This window comes from Sorex fumeus, unplaced genomic scaffold, assembly GCF_029834395.1.
Source record: "Sorex fumeus unplaced genomic scaffold, SorFum_2.1 ptg000063l, whole genome shotgun sequence".
NCBI classification, from domain to species: Eukaryota; Metazoa; Chordata; class Mammalia; order Eulipotyphla; family Soricidae; genus Sorex; species Sorex fumeus.
Window position 1 is genome coordinate 14,701,136 of NW_026606120.1, and position 15,331 is coordinate 14,716,466.

Consider the following 15,331-nt stretch of genomic DNA (forward strand, 5'->3'; position numbering starts at 1 on the left):
GCCTGTGAGATTGAGGTGGAGGGGACTGGCCTGTTCTGGTGCTGGCACCCTAAGAACCTCGTGGACACGTCTGCAAGAAGGTGGGTGGACAGTGAGGGCATATGTAGACCTTTCTCGCCTTTAGAACCCTCTGCCCTGGGGGTGTTTGTAGCCTGGAGGGATGTTATAGGGAGCCCAGAGCAAAAATGGTGTTAGTCCCAGAGACCCTGGCTGCCCAGTGAAATGGGGGCCACTCAGGGCAGAGGCACAGGACCCAGCAGCACTGCCCATGCTCCAGGCTGAGGTCCTGCACCCTGGCAACGAGGGACACTCAGGAAACCAGCGGCTGTCCTGCTCCTTGGGGGGGCGGGGGGGGGCTGGTGGCTCCGAGCAGGGGTGCAGGGTGGCGCGCATTCCAGCTGATGAACTCTTTGCAGAGCTGAGCCCTGCCACCGGCGCCCTTGGGTTTCCCCAATTCTGTCTCCTTCTGGGATCTGAGCCCAGGAGTCCCAAGACCCAGCACGGGAAGGGGCGCTGGCCAGCCGGGCTCTAGGCAGAAACTGAGTTTGGGGGTGGGGGAGCAAGAACAGCGGGGGGCCCTCGCTGCTCCCGCCCAGAAATCTGGGCGAGAAGAAAGTTCAGGCCCAGCCTTGCTGCTCCTCCACCTTCTCGAAGAGGACGAAAGGTCCTCCAAGGGGGCTCGCGGCTCCCGCTGCACCCGGGAGGGGGCCCCCAGCCCCTCGCCCACCGCCTCCCCGAAGACCTCGCGTGCCCCTCGCCCCAGCTCTCGGCAGGGGGCCCTGCCCCACCTGCTCCCCGGGGCCCACCTCCAGCCCCCGCCTGCAGGGCCCGGGGGTCTCCCGGCCGAGCGGCGGTCCCTCCCGACCCCCCCAGCACCGCCCCCGCCCCTCCGATTCTTCCCCGGGCCCCCGCCGCCCCGGGGTCCCCGCGACCCACCTGGGCCCGCGCTCGCCCGCCTCTCCCCGCGGCCCGGCCCGCCTTCCGCGGCGGGAGCGGCGGCCGGGCCGAGCCGGCGGGGCGGAGGCGGCGCCACCCGGGGCGCTGACGTAGAGGCCGCTCGGCGGCCGGGGGTCCCTTCGGTGGGGCCGCGGCTCCCGCCCGCCGCCCCCGCGCGTCCCTTTCCCTTTTGTGTCCCGCGCGCGGCCCGGCCTCGCGCACACTCGCGCCCTCGCCCCCGGGCCGGCGGGCGGCTCCCGGCGCGGCCCCCGCAGCGGCGCGGCGCGGCCGCTTTGTGTGGACGCGCCGGCCGGGTGCGCGCGGGGCGGTCGTGCGCCCCCGTCCCCGCGCCCGGCCCCGGCCCGGCCCCCGCGCGGCCCGGCCCGGCCCGGCCCGAGCGGCGCGAGCGGGCGGCGGCGGCGGCGCGGCGCGGCGGCGCGGCGGGCGCGGGCGAACATGGCGACGGTGCCCGTGTACTGCGTGTGCCGGCTGCCCTACGACGTGACCCGCTTCATGATCGAGTGCGACGCCTGCAAGGACTGGTTCCACGGCAGGTGAGCGCCGGGCCCCGCGCGGCCGCCCGCGCCCGCCGCGGCCCCCGCGCCCTTTTGTGCCCGCCGGGGGCCGCCGGGCCCCCCGGGCCGCCGCGCACAAAGCGGCCGGCGGGAGGCGGCGGTGCGGGGCGGCCGGGCCGTGACAGCCGCGCGCGCAGGCCGCCGCCGCCGCCGAGGCCCAGGCCCCGCCGCCGCCCCCGCGAAGTTGCAGGAACTTTCCCCGCGCGGGCTCGGCCGGCCGGGCCCGAGGGTGGGGGGTGGGGGACGGGGACGCGGGGCCCGGGCAGCGGCGCCGCGCGCCACCCCCCGCCCCGCCGCCGCCGCCGGGGCTCGGGATCCCCCCGCCCCGCCGCGCGCCCGGGGGACCCGGGTGACAACGGGGTCTGCGCGCGCGGGGGGTCGCGGTCGGCCGCCGCCGCCGAGGCCGGCGCGAGCCCCCCGCCCCCGACAGCCCCAGCGCGCCGGGTCCGGGGACGCCGCCGCGGTCCGCGGGGCGGCGGCGAACGGGGTGCAGCCCGGCCCCTGCGTGGCCCTGCCTGGCCCCGCGCCGACTTCTCCGAAGCCGGGTCCCTGCCCCCCAGAAGTCGGTGCCCGAGCAGGAAGAGGAGCCGCTGCGGCGCCCCGACCGCTCCAACAGGTTCCCGTGGCTCGGGGCCTCGGGCCTCGGGCTCCCGCCGGCACGCCGGGGACCTGCCGTGTGCGCGCGGGGCGTCCCTGAGCGCCCCACGGGGCAGCGCCCCTGCTCCGGGCCGTCGGTGGGCCGGTGCCTCTGCCCTCGCGGTGCCGGGCCGGGGCGCCAGGAGGTAGCCGGGCCTCCGGCCGGCTGCTCCACGCCTGGACCGGGACCCCGGTGCGGTGGGCGCGGGCTTGGGACGCGTGGGGCAGCGACACCCCCGAGGCCCCCCGGGTCGCCCGCAGACCCTCCTACCTGGCGCTCCTCCACAGCCGGGCCTGGTCTGGCACTGCGGGGGCTTTGCCCAGCACTCGGCGGTCAGTGCACCCACCAGTTGGCGCCTGCCCAAAGTTGATGGCGGGACCGGGCGCGTGCTGCCCCGTGGATCCTTTGCAAGGCCTAGCTCCTCAGAAACGCTCAGCCTCCGAACCCGGGATCCCTCTCCACGACCCCCCCCCCCCCCACCCTAAACCTGCCCTCTGCTCCCTGTCTAGTTGGGGAAGGGGCAACCCCCTCCAAGCTGCCTTGCGTTCATGTGTGTGTATTGGCAGGACAGGCCTGGTGGTCCTGGGCTAGACTTTGAGATGGGGAAGCTAGAGTGAGGGGCAGACTGGGAGTGGGGTGTTTGATGGGTTAACCCAGGCAGAGGCAGGTGACATCGGAGAGGGGCCTGGGAGGCCACGCAGACTCCTTATTTCTTGCCTGGGGTCCCTGATTTGATGCATGAGGCAGTCAGGCAGCTCAGCTTCATTTCCACCTGAGTGCAGTGACGTGGGCCCGTGGGCGAGTGTCCCCTATCCAGGGGGACGTTGCCTGTTGCATCTCACTTTGGCGGTGAATCCTATCCAGAATGCTGGCAAGCGCTGGATGGGGGATGAGGGAGGTGTGGAGTGAGTGTGAGTGAGCAACCTTGTAGGTGAGACTGCCTGAGACCCTCCTAGCCCTGTGAAGATCCCCCCCCCCTACCCCCCAGGGTCTCTCTTGTCTCACAAGGGACGGGCTAGGTCTACTGACACCAGATATTCCTCTGGGACCTGGGGTCTTCCCAGGTGGACCCCCACCTGTGTGTGAGGATACTTTGTGTTCAGTGGTTCAACTTGCTTTTTAAAGTTTGACTACTTTGTAACTTTTTACTTGCAGAGAATTTTATTCTTGCTGGAGAGTTACAAAAAGGCTTGTTTCCTTATATGCCCCTCCCCTCCCGCCTGGCCCGGGGCCTGACTGCATGCAGAGGGAGACCGAGGCAGAAATCCAAGAGTGAGAGCCCTTCACCTGGCTGTAGCGAGGGTCACCAGCATGTTTGCGGTTCTCACCAGGACGCCCTCCCCCATGCATGCTGGCTTTGCAGGGGCACTTCCCATCACCCAGAGCTAGAACACAGGGTGACCGGAGAAGCCCGAGGCTCTTTTTTTTGTTTTTCCTTTCTTTCTTTTTTGGGTCACGCCCTGCAATGCTCAGGGGTTACTGTTGGCTCTGCACTCAGGAATTACTCCTGGTGGTGCTTGGGGGACCATATGAGATGTTGAGAATTGAACCCAGGTCGACTGCGTGCAAGGCAAACGTGCTATGGCTCCAGCCCCAAGCCCCAGGCCCTTGCTGTGGGAAAGTTCTGCCCGCCCCCTCCCCCTTCTCCTTCCCACCTCCCTGGCTCATCCCATTTCTTGGGCCATGGTCAGAGGGCCTGGAAGGCGACACCAGTAGCTTTGCCAGGGCCGCCTATGGTGTCTGCTACTGGGACAGACCCCACCCTCCAGCACTGCTCCCCCTGCTGTGTGGACAGCCTCTGGACAGTGTCCCTCGCCCCCACCCCCCAGGAAGCCAGGAGCTGTTTCCACTCTGTCTTGACTATACTGTGTGGGCACCTTTTCAGCCTGGCCGGTCCCCACCAACACTGGCCTTGGTCTGGTCTGAATCAACTCTGGCTTGAAAGGGATGTATGTGGGACTTGGGCCCTCTAAGCTATCTTGTCTGGGGTGACATGTAGCACCAATTGGGCTCTGGGGCCTTCCTGTCCTTCTTGGGGTACCACAAAGCCACTTGGGTCAAGCACCATGGTTGCTTCTCAGGCCTGTTTGCCCACCGCCTGTCTGTGGCAGGCCACAGCCCCGTCACTGTAAGGGAATGTAGGAACGAGTTAGCTAGAGTGTCAGGCTTCCTAAAGCAGCCTTTTGAGTTGAACACAGAGGCTGGGATGTGGTTTTGATTTACTTGGAGGGGAGCGGGGTTTGGACCATCTCCAGCAGTTGCAGATCCCCCTGGGTCTGTGCTCAGGAAGTGCACCTGATAGTGATTGTGGGACTTTGAGGTGCTGGGGATTGATCTTGGGTCAGCGGTGAGCAAAGCCAGCATGCTGCCCGTTTACCCCTAGGATTGATATTGAAGTCTAAGGTGCTATGAGACTTGAAAACTGGGATTCACTCATTCCTTGGTAAACAGATATTTACTAAGTGTGTTTGGGGAGCAGGGGTTGAGGAGCAGCACCCAGGAGCAGCACCCAGTTGCGGGCTGGGTGCTCCAGGTCAGCTAGGGGATTTTGGATCAACATTGTTAGGGCAGTGCTTACCCTTGGCACGTGCTCAGGGGAGCACTCCTGGCAGTGTGTGGGGCGCCATGTGCAGTGCCGGGGGAGCAAATCTGGTCGGCTGTTTGCAAGGCAAGCTCCTCATATGCTGTACTTACTATCTCTCTAGCTCCAAGGAAGTTCTTTCTTGAGCTTGTTGTTGTTCTGGGGTCATACCTAGCAGTGCTCAGGGGCTACTCCTGCCTCTGTGCTCAGGGCTTGTTCCTGGAAGTGCTCAGAGAACCAGGCAGTGCTGGACTCGAACCAGGGTCTCCTCCTACATGCAAAGTGCATGTCCAACCCCATTAAGTCTCTATCTCCCACCCCTTGTCAGGGGTGGGGTGGTTCGTGTCTGAGTAGTGAGCGCTGAGGTGGGGGGAAGCAGGTTGGCACCGAGAGACTGTTTCCTGAGCTTACTCACATATGGGGTGTTGAGGAGAAAGAGGTGGTGGGGGCAGAGTGGGGTGGTGGCGTCAGCTGAGAGCAGGTGCTGGGCCCAGGTGGAGCTGGGGTGGGGTGGGGGGGAGTGGAGGTTCTTGTGGCATGGATTCCCCCGAATCCCTGAGTGTCGCATGTCCACCTGGCTTCTCCACTTGGCCCCCCTCCCCACGATTCCTGTGCCCATCTCCCAGACTCAGTCTGATTTGGGAAGTGCTCACAGCCCTCTGCCTCCCCCCATCCCCCGCCATCCCACCCAACTCATGCCCACTGGTTCCCAGACTTCTCTGGTGACATGGAGAGGTGCTTGGTGTACTTAGAGGCAGAGCAGGCCTGAGTTTGGGTGCTGCTGTGAGTGGCGGGTGCTGGCAGCTAGGTTCTGGGGAAGGTGTGGGCCTGCAGGGGTGGTCACACAAGTGACGGGGGACTGGACAGGAGGGTGGGCTTCAACACCCCCATATTCCTCCTGCCTTTCCAGACAGGACAGCGTGGAGTAGGGTGCACTCGGATGTTGGCTTGGGTTTTGCTTTTTGTTTTGGGTTTGTGTGCTCAGGGCTTACTCCTGGCTTTGCACTCAGGAATCACTCCTGGAGATGTTCAAGGGAACTATGATGGGGTGCCGGGGGGCAAACCTGGGTCAGCCACATGCAAGACAAGTGCAAGGCAAAGGCTGTACCTGCAGACCTATCTTCCCCCTCCCTCTTCCCCCTGTGATGTTTTGTGGCTGAAAAGTGTCCTTGGAGTGAGTCTTCGTGGTGCCCTAGCGGTTTCAGGCACTGGAGCTCTGTTAATTGTGACTCGGATGGTCTGAGATGGGATAGGGCTTGTGGACTTGGTGTGGACTAAACAAACACACACACACACACACACACACACACACACATACACACTCTGCCGCCATGCACCCCTCACTTACGCCCTGTCGCAAGTGAGTGAGGAGAGCGCTGTTGGGGTCAGCCTGCCCCAGGCAGATAGACCGGGTGTCCATCTGCTTCTCAGAGCCAGCAAGATCAGCGGTGCCAGGGCTACTTCCTGCCTCTCCTTGATGGGCTCCCCAGCTCTCAGGTTGGGGGCTGCCTGGTCTGTAGAGAGTGAGGGGACATCGCATCCCCCAGCCACCAGGGCGCAGGGCAGAGGCTGACCACCTCAGGGCTCTGCACTCCAGGGTCCGAACAGAGCCTGGCATCACTATCGCCATCAGTGTCCGTGGTTGTGAGAATGCTATGTGGACATCGGCCTGGTGGCAGGAAGGCCAGGCTGGTGCCCTGTACGGCAGGTGGCTGTGGTGGCCTCTCTGCCTCAGGTGGCCCATGGCCTGCAGCTTCCTTATCTGCCACTCTTCACTTGGGTCTCTGTCTTTGTGTTCTCCTGCTGCTTCCTGCATTGCTTCTCAGCTTATTTTGTGGGACTGGGGACATTTCTTAGTTTTCGGGCCGTATGGGGTGCTGCTCAGGGGACCATGCAATGCCAGGATGGATCCCAGACTCCAGTCTGCCGAGCGAATGAGCTAACTCTGGCTGTGTCCCCCTGGCCTGCTCCTCAGCTTTCTCACCTGGGGGGAGGGGGGGGTTGGAACTCTGGAGTGGAGCTTGGCCTGTGCTTAGGGTGCAGGACCTGGTCACCTCCCCCAAGTGCCGGGCAATGGTGGGGTCCCAGGCAGAGACTCGCTTTGAGCCAAGAGCATGAGAACGGAAGGTCTTGGGATTTATGAGGGCCGGTGGAGAAACTAGCAGTTTAGCTTCAAAAAAATTGGCCATGATATTCACATCCCATAAAACAGATCATTCTGTTATTTTTTGTTTTTGTTTCGGGGTCACACCCAGTGGTTTTCAGGGCTTACTCCTGGCTCTGAATTGTGCTCAGGAATTCCACCTAACAGTGCTTGGGGACCCTGTGGGACTCCAGGGATCGAACCTAGGTCAGCCCCGTGCAAGGCAAATGTCCTCCCCACTTGTATTATCTCTCCGGCCCCAAAAGTGATCATTTTAAAGTGTACACTTCATAGTCATTCAGTTAGTTCACTGTTGCTTCACTATGGTTCAGAAAGTCTCAAACCCATTCAGAAGCTCTGCCTTGTTCCTCCCTCCGGCCCTGGACCACCACCCGCTGCTTTCTTTTCCCGGTGAGTTTGTTTATGCCAGACATTTCAGATAAACAAAATCATATGGTACATAAGCTTTTGTGTCTGGCTTCTTTCACTTGGCATGGTTTGTTATTTGGGGGAGGGGGGCAGGGATGGGAAACCACACATGGCAGTGCTCGGGGCTTACTCCTGGCTCTGTGCTCAGTGTTCACTCATGGTGATCTTTGAGGGAGCATATGGGTTGCTGAAGATCAAACCCAGGTCAGCCTCTTCAAGGCAAGTGCCCAGTCTGCTGTACCCCTGCCCCCTCACTTAGCATGTTTTTAGTTCATTTCTGTTCAACCTACTTGGCAGGTAAGACAACTTAACTGACTATATTTTATTTATCTATCTATCTATTTATTTATTTATTTATTTATTTATTTTTCTGGGTTTTTTGGCCACACACAGTGTTGCTCAGAGCTTACTCCTGGCTCTCTGCCTAGGGATCACTCCTGGTAGGGCCTGGGGGTGGGGATATATGATTGGTGCTGGAGATTGAACCCAGGTTGGCTGTGTGCAAGGCAGTCACCCTACTGAATTTCTTTATTTCTTTTCTTTTCTTTTCTTTTCTTTTTTTTTGCTTTTTGGGTCACACCCAGCAATGCTCAGGGGTTTCTCCTGGCTCTGCGCTCAGGAATTACTCCTGGCAGTGCTTGGGGAACTACATGGGTTGCTAGGAATCGAACCCGGGTCGGCCGTGTGCAAGGCAAATGCCCTGCCTGCTGTGCTATCGCTCCGGCCCCTGAATTTCTTTCTTTCTTTCTTTCTTTCTTTCTTTCTTTCTTTCTTTCTTTCTTTCTTTCTGGCCCCTGAATTTCTTTTTCTTTCTTTCTTTCTTTCTTTCTTTCTTTCTTTCTTTCCGGCCCCTGAATTTCTTTTTCTTTCTTTCTTTCTTTCTTTCTTTTTCTTTCTTTCTTTTTCTTTCTTTCTTTCCTTCCTTCCTTCCTTTATTCCTTCCTTTCTTTCTCTTTCTCTCTTTCTCTTTTTCTTTCAAACCTTACTGAATTTTTAATGGCTGAATACTATTCCATTCTCTGGCTCTGTCACGACTTGAATATCCATTCATCCATTGAGGACATCTGATTTTTCTTTTCTTTTTCCTTTTTTCTTTTTGGGCCACATCCAGTAGTGCTCAGGGCTTACTGCTGCCAGGGTTTTCTCCTGCACTCAAGAATCACACATCTATGGGATGCCAGGGACTGAACCTTGGTCCGGCACCCTGCCCACTGTACTATCCCTTCAGTCTCAGATATTTGAGTTGGGTTTTTTTTTTCTACTTCTTCCTATTTTCAATTATGCTGTTGCTATGTAACAGCACTAGACAAATTTTTGTTTGAAGACCTGTTTTCAACTCTTTTGTAAATTGCCAGGTCCGATGAGAATTCTATAATTTTTGGGGCTGGAATGATAGCACAGCGGGTAGGGTGTTTGCCTTGCACGCGGCCGACCCAGGTTTGATTCCTTCGTCCCTCTCGGAGAGCCCGGCAAGCTACTGAAGTATCCTGCCCATACAGCAGTGCCTGACAAGTTCCCCGTGGCGTTATCCCAAATGCCAAAAAACAGTAACAAGTCTCACAACGGAGATGTTACTGGTGCCTGCTCAAGCAAATCGATGAACAACGGGAGGACAGTGACAGTGACAGTGACTTTTAAAATAACCAACAAATTGTTTTCCAGAATGTGGCACCATTTTACATTTTCCCCACCAGTGTACAAGATTTCACTGTAGGATTTCTTCTACAAGAAATTGTAGGATTTCTTCTCATCCTCAGCAATACTAACAACGTTGATTTTCAGAGCGATTGGCAATCTCGTTGGGTGAAGTGGTGACTCATGCATCTGACTCAATGTTCCCTGATGACCCTGAGCTTCTTTTCCTGTGTTTGAGGACAGGTGCATCTCTTCTCTGGAGAAATACCCCAAGTTGGAACACTTTGCCCATTTTAAAATCGGATTCCATGTCCTTATGGTTGAGTGATGAGATTCTTTCTGTGTTATAGGCATTCGACCTTGTCAGAAACACAACTTGCAAGGATCTTCCTATTCCATAGGTTGTTTTTTCGTTTGGGGCTCACATCGGCATTGCCTGTGACTAGTCCCATCTCTGAGCTCAGCAGATTATGGGGTACTAGCGATTGACCCCAGGCCTCTTCCACGCAGAGCATGTCCCCCTCCCATTCGACTCTCTCTCTCTGGCACTACGTGAGCTGTCTTTCATTGTGATAATTTCCATAAGTACACACACATTTAATTTTGATAAGGTTCAGTGTGTCGCCTTTGAAAATCTTTATTCTTTCGGTTTGCGGGTTCTATCAGGCATCCCTGGATACTAGTCCTGCCTCGGTGCTTGGGGGGCCATGCCGTGCCAGAGATGAGCCCAACCCGCCTGTGCGCACAGCCTGCGAGCTGCCTTCTGAGGCAGTGTTTAACCTGTTGCTTGTGCTTTGGTGTCGTTCCTGTGCATCTGTTTGTTGCCAGCCAAAGGCCATGAATATTTATCCCCTTGACTTTTAAGAGTTTTATAGTTTGGGCTCTTACAGTTAGTTTTGGATTTATTTGCTTTTGACTAATTTATGCATTAGCTAGGTGGTAGGGATCAACTCCGTTGGTTCGCAGATGGAGTCCCAGTGTCGGTTGTTGAAAAGACTGTTCTCTCCCCACTGAAAATCGTCGTGGCCATGCTGCAGCTGCTTTCAGACTATGCCTGTGGATTTAGTCCGAGCTCTCTGTTTCAATTCCGGTCTCTGAGTCTGTCTGCCTGTACCACAGGATTTTGATGATTTTTTTTTTTTTTAGCTTTTTAACCAATTTTTCTTTTTCTTTTTTTTAATTTTTATTAGTGAAACACTATGAGATACAGTTGTAGACTTACACACTTTTGTGCTTGGGTTTCAGTTATACAATGATCAAGTACCCATCGCTCCACCAGTGCCCATTTTCCACCGCCACGGGTCCCAGTATTCCTCCCACCCCCCATCCCCCCCATCCCACCCTGCCTCTGTGGCAGGGCATTCCCTTTTGTTCTCTCTCTCCTTTTGGGTGTTGTGGTTTGCAAAAGAGGCATCGAGTGGCAATGATGTTCGGTCTATAGTCTACTTTCAGCATGCTTCTCCCATCCTGGGAGGATACTCCCAACTTTTGGTGAATTTTTTTTTGTAGTTGATTTTGAGGTCAGAAAGTGTGAGACTTCAAGTTTCATGTTCTAAAATACACTGTTTCAGGGCTGGAGTGATAGGGCAAAAGGTAGGGTGTTTGCCTTGCATGCAGCCGACCCGGGTCCAATCCCCAGCGTCCCATATGGTCCTTTGAGCACCATCAGGAGTAATTTCTGAGTGCATAGCCAGGAGTAACCCTTGATCGTTGTCTAGTACGACTCAATAAACCAAAATAAATAAACAATAAAATAAACTAAATAAAATACATTGTTTGTAGGACAGAGCCTGCTCCTCAGAACATGGACCTGGATGTGATTGCTTGTACCCCCAAAATGTTATTTCAACTTTTGAGTGTTCCTTGTAAATCCTGTGTGAATTTGGGCATTGACTTCTTCATTTCTGCAAAAAGTTGTTGGAGGGTCAGAGAGAAAGTACAGTGGGTAAGATGCTTGTCTTGCACACACCCGACCTGAGTTTGATCCCTGACACCTTGTATGGCCCCTCAAATCCCCATCAGGAGTGATCCCTGAGCATGGAGCCAGAAGGAAACCCTCATGCACCTGTGACTGTGGCTCAAAAGACAGAACAGAACAAAGAAAGAAAGAAAGAAAGAAAGAAAGAAAGAAAGAAAGAAAGGAAGGAAGAAAGAAAGAAGGAAAGAAAAAAAGAAAAACTGCTTTTGGCATTTTGACAGTGGATTTGGTGGTCTGTGGATCACTGTAGAATCTTCACAGTACTGTGTCTTCTGGCGCTGCAGAGATGTGCAGCGCTTCCTAGGTCTGCATTCAGCTGCAGTTCCAACCCGGCACCACATGGGAGCCCAGACACTGCCAGGGATGGCCTGGTGGTCCCAGTATCACAGGGCCCGGCAGTTCTGCATCCTCAGGCTCATGTTCTGAGCTGCTGGCCCAGATGACTGAGAACCTCCAGGAGTGGCCCCATGGTCCCCAGAGCATCCACAGGAGTCCTCACCCCTTCACCCGTGACATCTTCTGACCCAGCATGGGGGGGTTCTCTGGGTAGCGTGTGTGTGTGTGTGTGTGTGTGTGTGTGTGTTTGTGTGTGATATTTGGCATTTGTAGTTCTCTGTGTCCAATATTTCAGTTTACAGTTATTCCTGTATTTATCCTCCTTTGGAAGCTGTTATCAATGGGATCGTTTTCTTAAATTCCTTTTTGCATTATTCATTGCTGGTGCTTTACTTTTTTTTTTAAAACCCCTTTTGGGAGTCAAGGGGGGGAACTACTCTTGGTGCTATGTTTAGCGATGTCTCTGGGAGGTGCTCAGGGGACCATATAGCTGGGGATCAAATTTTGGGATTTCCACATTTCCACAAGGCAAAGACTACACCCCTGTTCTCTGGGCTCTCTCCTTGGCCCATTTTATTATTATTATTATTATTATTATTATTTGTCCCATTACAAGTTTTGAAAAAGAACTTAGTCTCTCTCAGAGTCAGCGTGTGCAGGGTGCCCAGGGCTCTGCTCTCAGGCCTGTGGGGGTGGGGGGTGCATCCTTGGCCGCCCCCCAGCACTGCACGCCCGGGCGGGGTGCAGCTTTCCTTTCATGTGCCAGGTGCTGGGCTGTTTCTGCACACATGTGTGCGGGGGTTCCCCCAAACCCCCCCCCCCCGTCTCCTGGTGAGGGCTCTCACTAGGTCTTCCTCTCCTCCCCCTCCCCCCAGAGCGGTGGGGGAGCAGGGCTGAGCACGGGGTTTCCCAGGGCCCGAGGAGGGTGAGGTTGGCTTCGTGCCAGGGCCTGAGGGGCAGCATCTGTGGTATGGATGCTCTGGGCTGAGCGGGGCCCACGGGCAGCCCAGGCTGGTGGCAGAACCAGGAGTCTCAGGCTGGGGAGGGCTGTGTCCCCAGACATTCAGGCACAGTCTCTGGCTGGGTCCCCTGAGCACCATCTTTGACTCCATGCAGGGGGCGGGGAAGTCTGTGGGATGGACTCTGGGCCTCGCCGGGGGGCCGCTATCCTGTGGCCACTTCCCCACGTGCTGCCTGGGGCCACCAGCCTCCCGCTCCCATCTCCCTGTCGAACCTTTCCCTGCTTCTGTGCGGGGCGAGCTCCAGCATTGCGCTTGGCCCCTCGTTTCCCCATCCTCTTAAAGTCCCTGGGGGTGGGGGCCTGGAGCAGTGTGGCTGAGTGGGAAGCGTGCCCCAGGCCAGGAGGGCGCCCCAAAGGGCCTGTCTCACTCCCTTCCTTAGACGGAGTTGGGGTTCAGGAGCCTGGAACTCGGGTGTCATGTGACACAGAGTGTCCTAGAAAGATCCAGAAACTAGCAGGAGTCCGTCTGTCTCCAGAGGAACCAGGCCAGCATGGGGGTGGGGCGGGGGGGGGAGCTGTGGAGACCGACCTCATGGGTCCCCCGTGGGGCTCCGCAGACCCTGACGACCCCATGAAGCTCCATAGGACCCCCCGCAGACCCTGAAGGCCCCGTGGAACCCCATCGGGGCCCCTGCAGACCCAGCGGAGTGATGCTGAGTGTTTGAAACGCAAACTTAGCTGCCAGTGTACTGTGAGCTCTGGAGGGTGGCAGGGCAGCTGCGTGCTGTTCCCTCACAGTGCGAGTGTCTCTGCATGTCCAGGGCACCCAGTAGCACGTCCCTTCTGTCACCGCCCAGGGTGGTCAGTCAGGGGGCCCTAGAGACACACAAAAGACCCTCTTGGCCAGGACCCACATGGAGGGTGGTGAGGGTGGCACAAACCGAGGACAATGTTTCTTTTTTCTTTCTTTTTTTTTTTTTTCCTTTTTGGGTCACACCTGGTGATGCACAGGGGTTACTCCTGCCTCTGCACTCAGGAGTTACTCCTGGCGGTGCTCAGGGGACCATATGGGATGCTGGGAATCGAACCCGGGTTGGCCGCGTGCAAGGCAAATGCCCTACCCGCTGTGCTATCTCTCCAGCTCCCGATAACGTTTCTCAGCCTCCTGCCAGCCTCCTTTCCTCCCTGTGGGCCCTGAACTTCCTGCTACGTGCCTCCACCTCATGCAGTTTTCACGTGTGATCCCCCTTTGGGATATCCTGGCGCCCAGGGGGGCCTCATCCCACAGCTGAGAAATGCAGGGAGCCCGGTTACAGCCCTGTCCCCTGGGTCCACTACAGAACAGGCCCCATGTCTACAGGCTTCTGCCAGCGCGGCACCCCGAGGCCCCTGGCAGTGAGAGCACGGGCAGTCCCGCCCACAGCTGGGCTGGTCTGAAGGGGAGCTTGGAGCAGACCCCACAGGACTGCCCCTGGACTCTAGCCACCTGACTCTGTCCCTCAGGGCTCTTCCCTTGGCCTTGGAGCCTGACGCCAGGCATGTCGGGTGGGGGCTGGGGGCCACGGGCCTCCCTCTGCAGAGCACTGGGGACATGCACACGTTTGGGTTCAAGTGAAAACCAGAACTGCGTGACAGTTGGAACTTGACCCCAGCAGCCTCGGCTAGGATGTGCCTTATGTGTGAGACGGGGGTGGTGGGGGGAGGGGGTGGTGTGCATCTCAGTCTCGGTCCTGTGGACACCTGGGCTGGACCCCACTGCTGGATGGGAAGAGAATCCCCAGTTCCTGCCTGCAAATCCAGCCGCTGGCCACCCCCTCCTGCCAGTGGGCACTTCCTGGTGAGGACAGGAAGCAACTAAACTGCAAAATGACTCACCTTTATTGAGCGGAAAATGGTCTTTTCATATATTTATTTACTGCAGGCAGGGGCAGCTATGCATTCACCGAACATATTCAGTCAGATGAAATGCAAAGAGGTTTAATGTGTTTGATTTTTTTTTTTTTTGGTGCCTGAAATGGAAGCCAGGGCCTCCTGCAAACAGTGCTCTCATGCTATACTACATCCTGGGATCTGTTTGGCTTTTTTTCCCCCCCTTCTATGCCTGTTCCCCCCCACCCTTTAAAAAACAGAGTAGGAAAGAATTTGCAGTGAAAGTTTCTCTCTCTGCAGAACGACCTCACTCTCGCTGCTCAGGACACGGCGGGAGATTTCTGTAGCTTGGGCCCTGCTCTCAGCCTCCTCCCTGGTTCTTGTGTCCAAGTGTGTCTTTGGATAAACTCCAGCATACGGAGCACCCAGTGCATCCCCGAATAGCCGGGACAGCTGTGGGCACGACAGCTCCCTGCCCCTGGCAACCCATTTTCTGGATGTTCTGATCCTCGTTAGACGCGCGTGGAAGGCAGCCGGTGGCCTGGCCGCAGTCCAGGGTGCGACTAGGACACACTGAACAGACTTTGTGCCGGTCTAAGAGTTAGGCCTGATTCGTGAACCGCTTGGCTCGTTCGCCCTTCCCTTTTGGCCACAGGTGACCTGGCTGCTGAGGAGAGTGGGAACAACAGGTTGGGCCTGAGGAGTGAGGACTGGGAAGCAGGGGCCCTGCGGCAGAGGGTCCCGGCTCTGCCCGATGGCCCCCAGTCCTCAGGGTTCACTGCCGGAGGGGTGCGGGATGAGCTCCTGGTCTGTCCCTTCTGAGTCTTCTGTGATGTCTCCCTGTGAGCTGGTGTGGTCGGTTTCACAGGTGTGAGGAGTGTCGCGCCCCCGTGGCTCTGGTTCCCTGAGGTCTGTGGCTCATGCTCTGTTCCCTGGGGCCCCCCTGGACTTCCTGGAGGAGGTCCCACCCTGCTCATGGCAGCTTCTCCAGCCTTTCGGTCGAGTAGACACGTGATCTGTGGAGTGTATGTGTGTGTCCTGTTCTCGGAGTCCTGAGTGCTCCCCGCTCTCGGGAAGCCTGAGTGCTCCCTGCTCTTGAGTCCTGAGTGCTCCCTGCTCTCCGGAAGCCTGAGGGCTCCCTGCTCTTGAGTCCTGAGTGCTCCCTGCTCTCGGGAATCTGGAGTGCTCCCTGCTCTTGAGTCCTGAGTGCTCCCCGCTCTTGGGAACCCCAAGTGCCCTCCTACTTTCATG

General features: G+C 57.4%; 1 protein-coding gene across 1 annotated transcript in view; it reads left to right on the forward strand.

Moving 5' to 3' along the window:
- Positions 1–1,334: 1,334 nt before the first annotated feature.
- Positions 1,335–15,331, forward strand: part of PHF2 (PHD finger protein 2) — a 78,378-nt gene continuing 64,381 nt past the window's right edge. Inside the window, exon 1 of the mRNA XM_056126759.1 lies at positions 1,335–1,490. Coding sequence (XP_055982734.1) covers positions 1,393–1,490 — 98 coding nt within the window. The 5' untranslated portion in view covers positions 1,335–1,392. The remainder of the gene's footprint in view (positions 1,491–15,331) is intronic.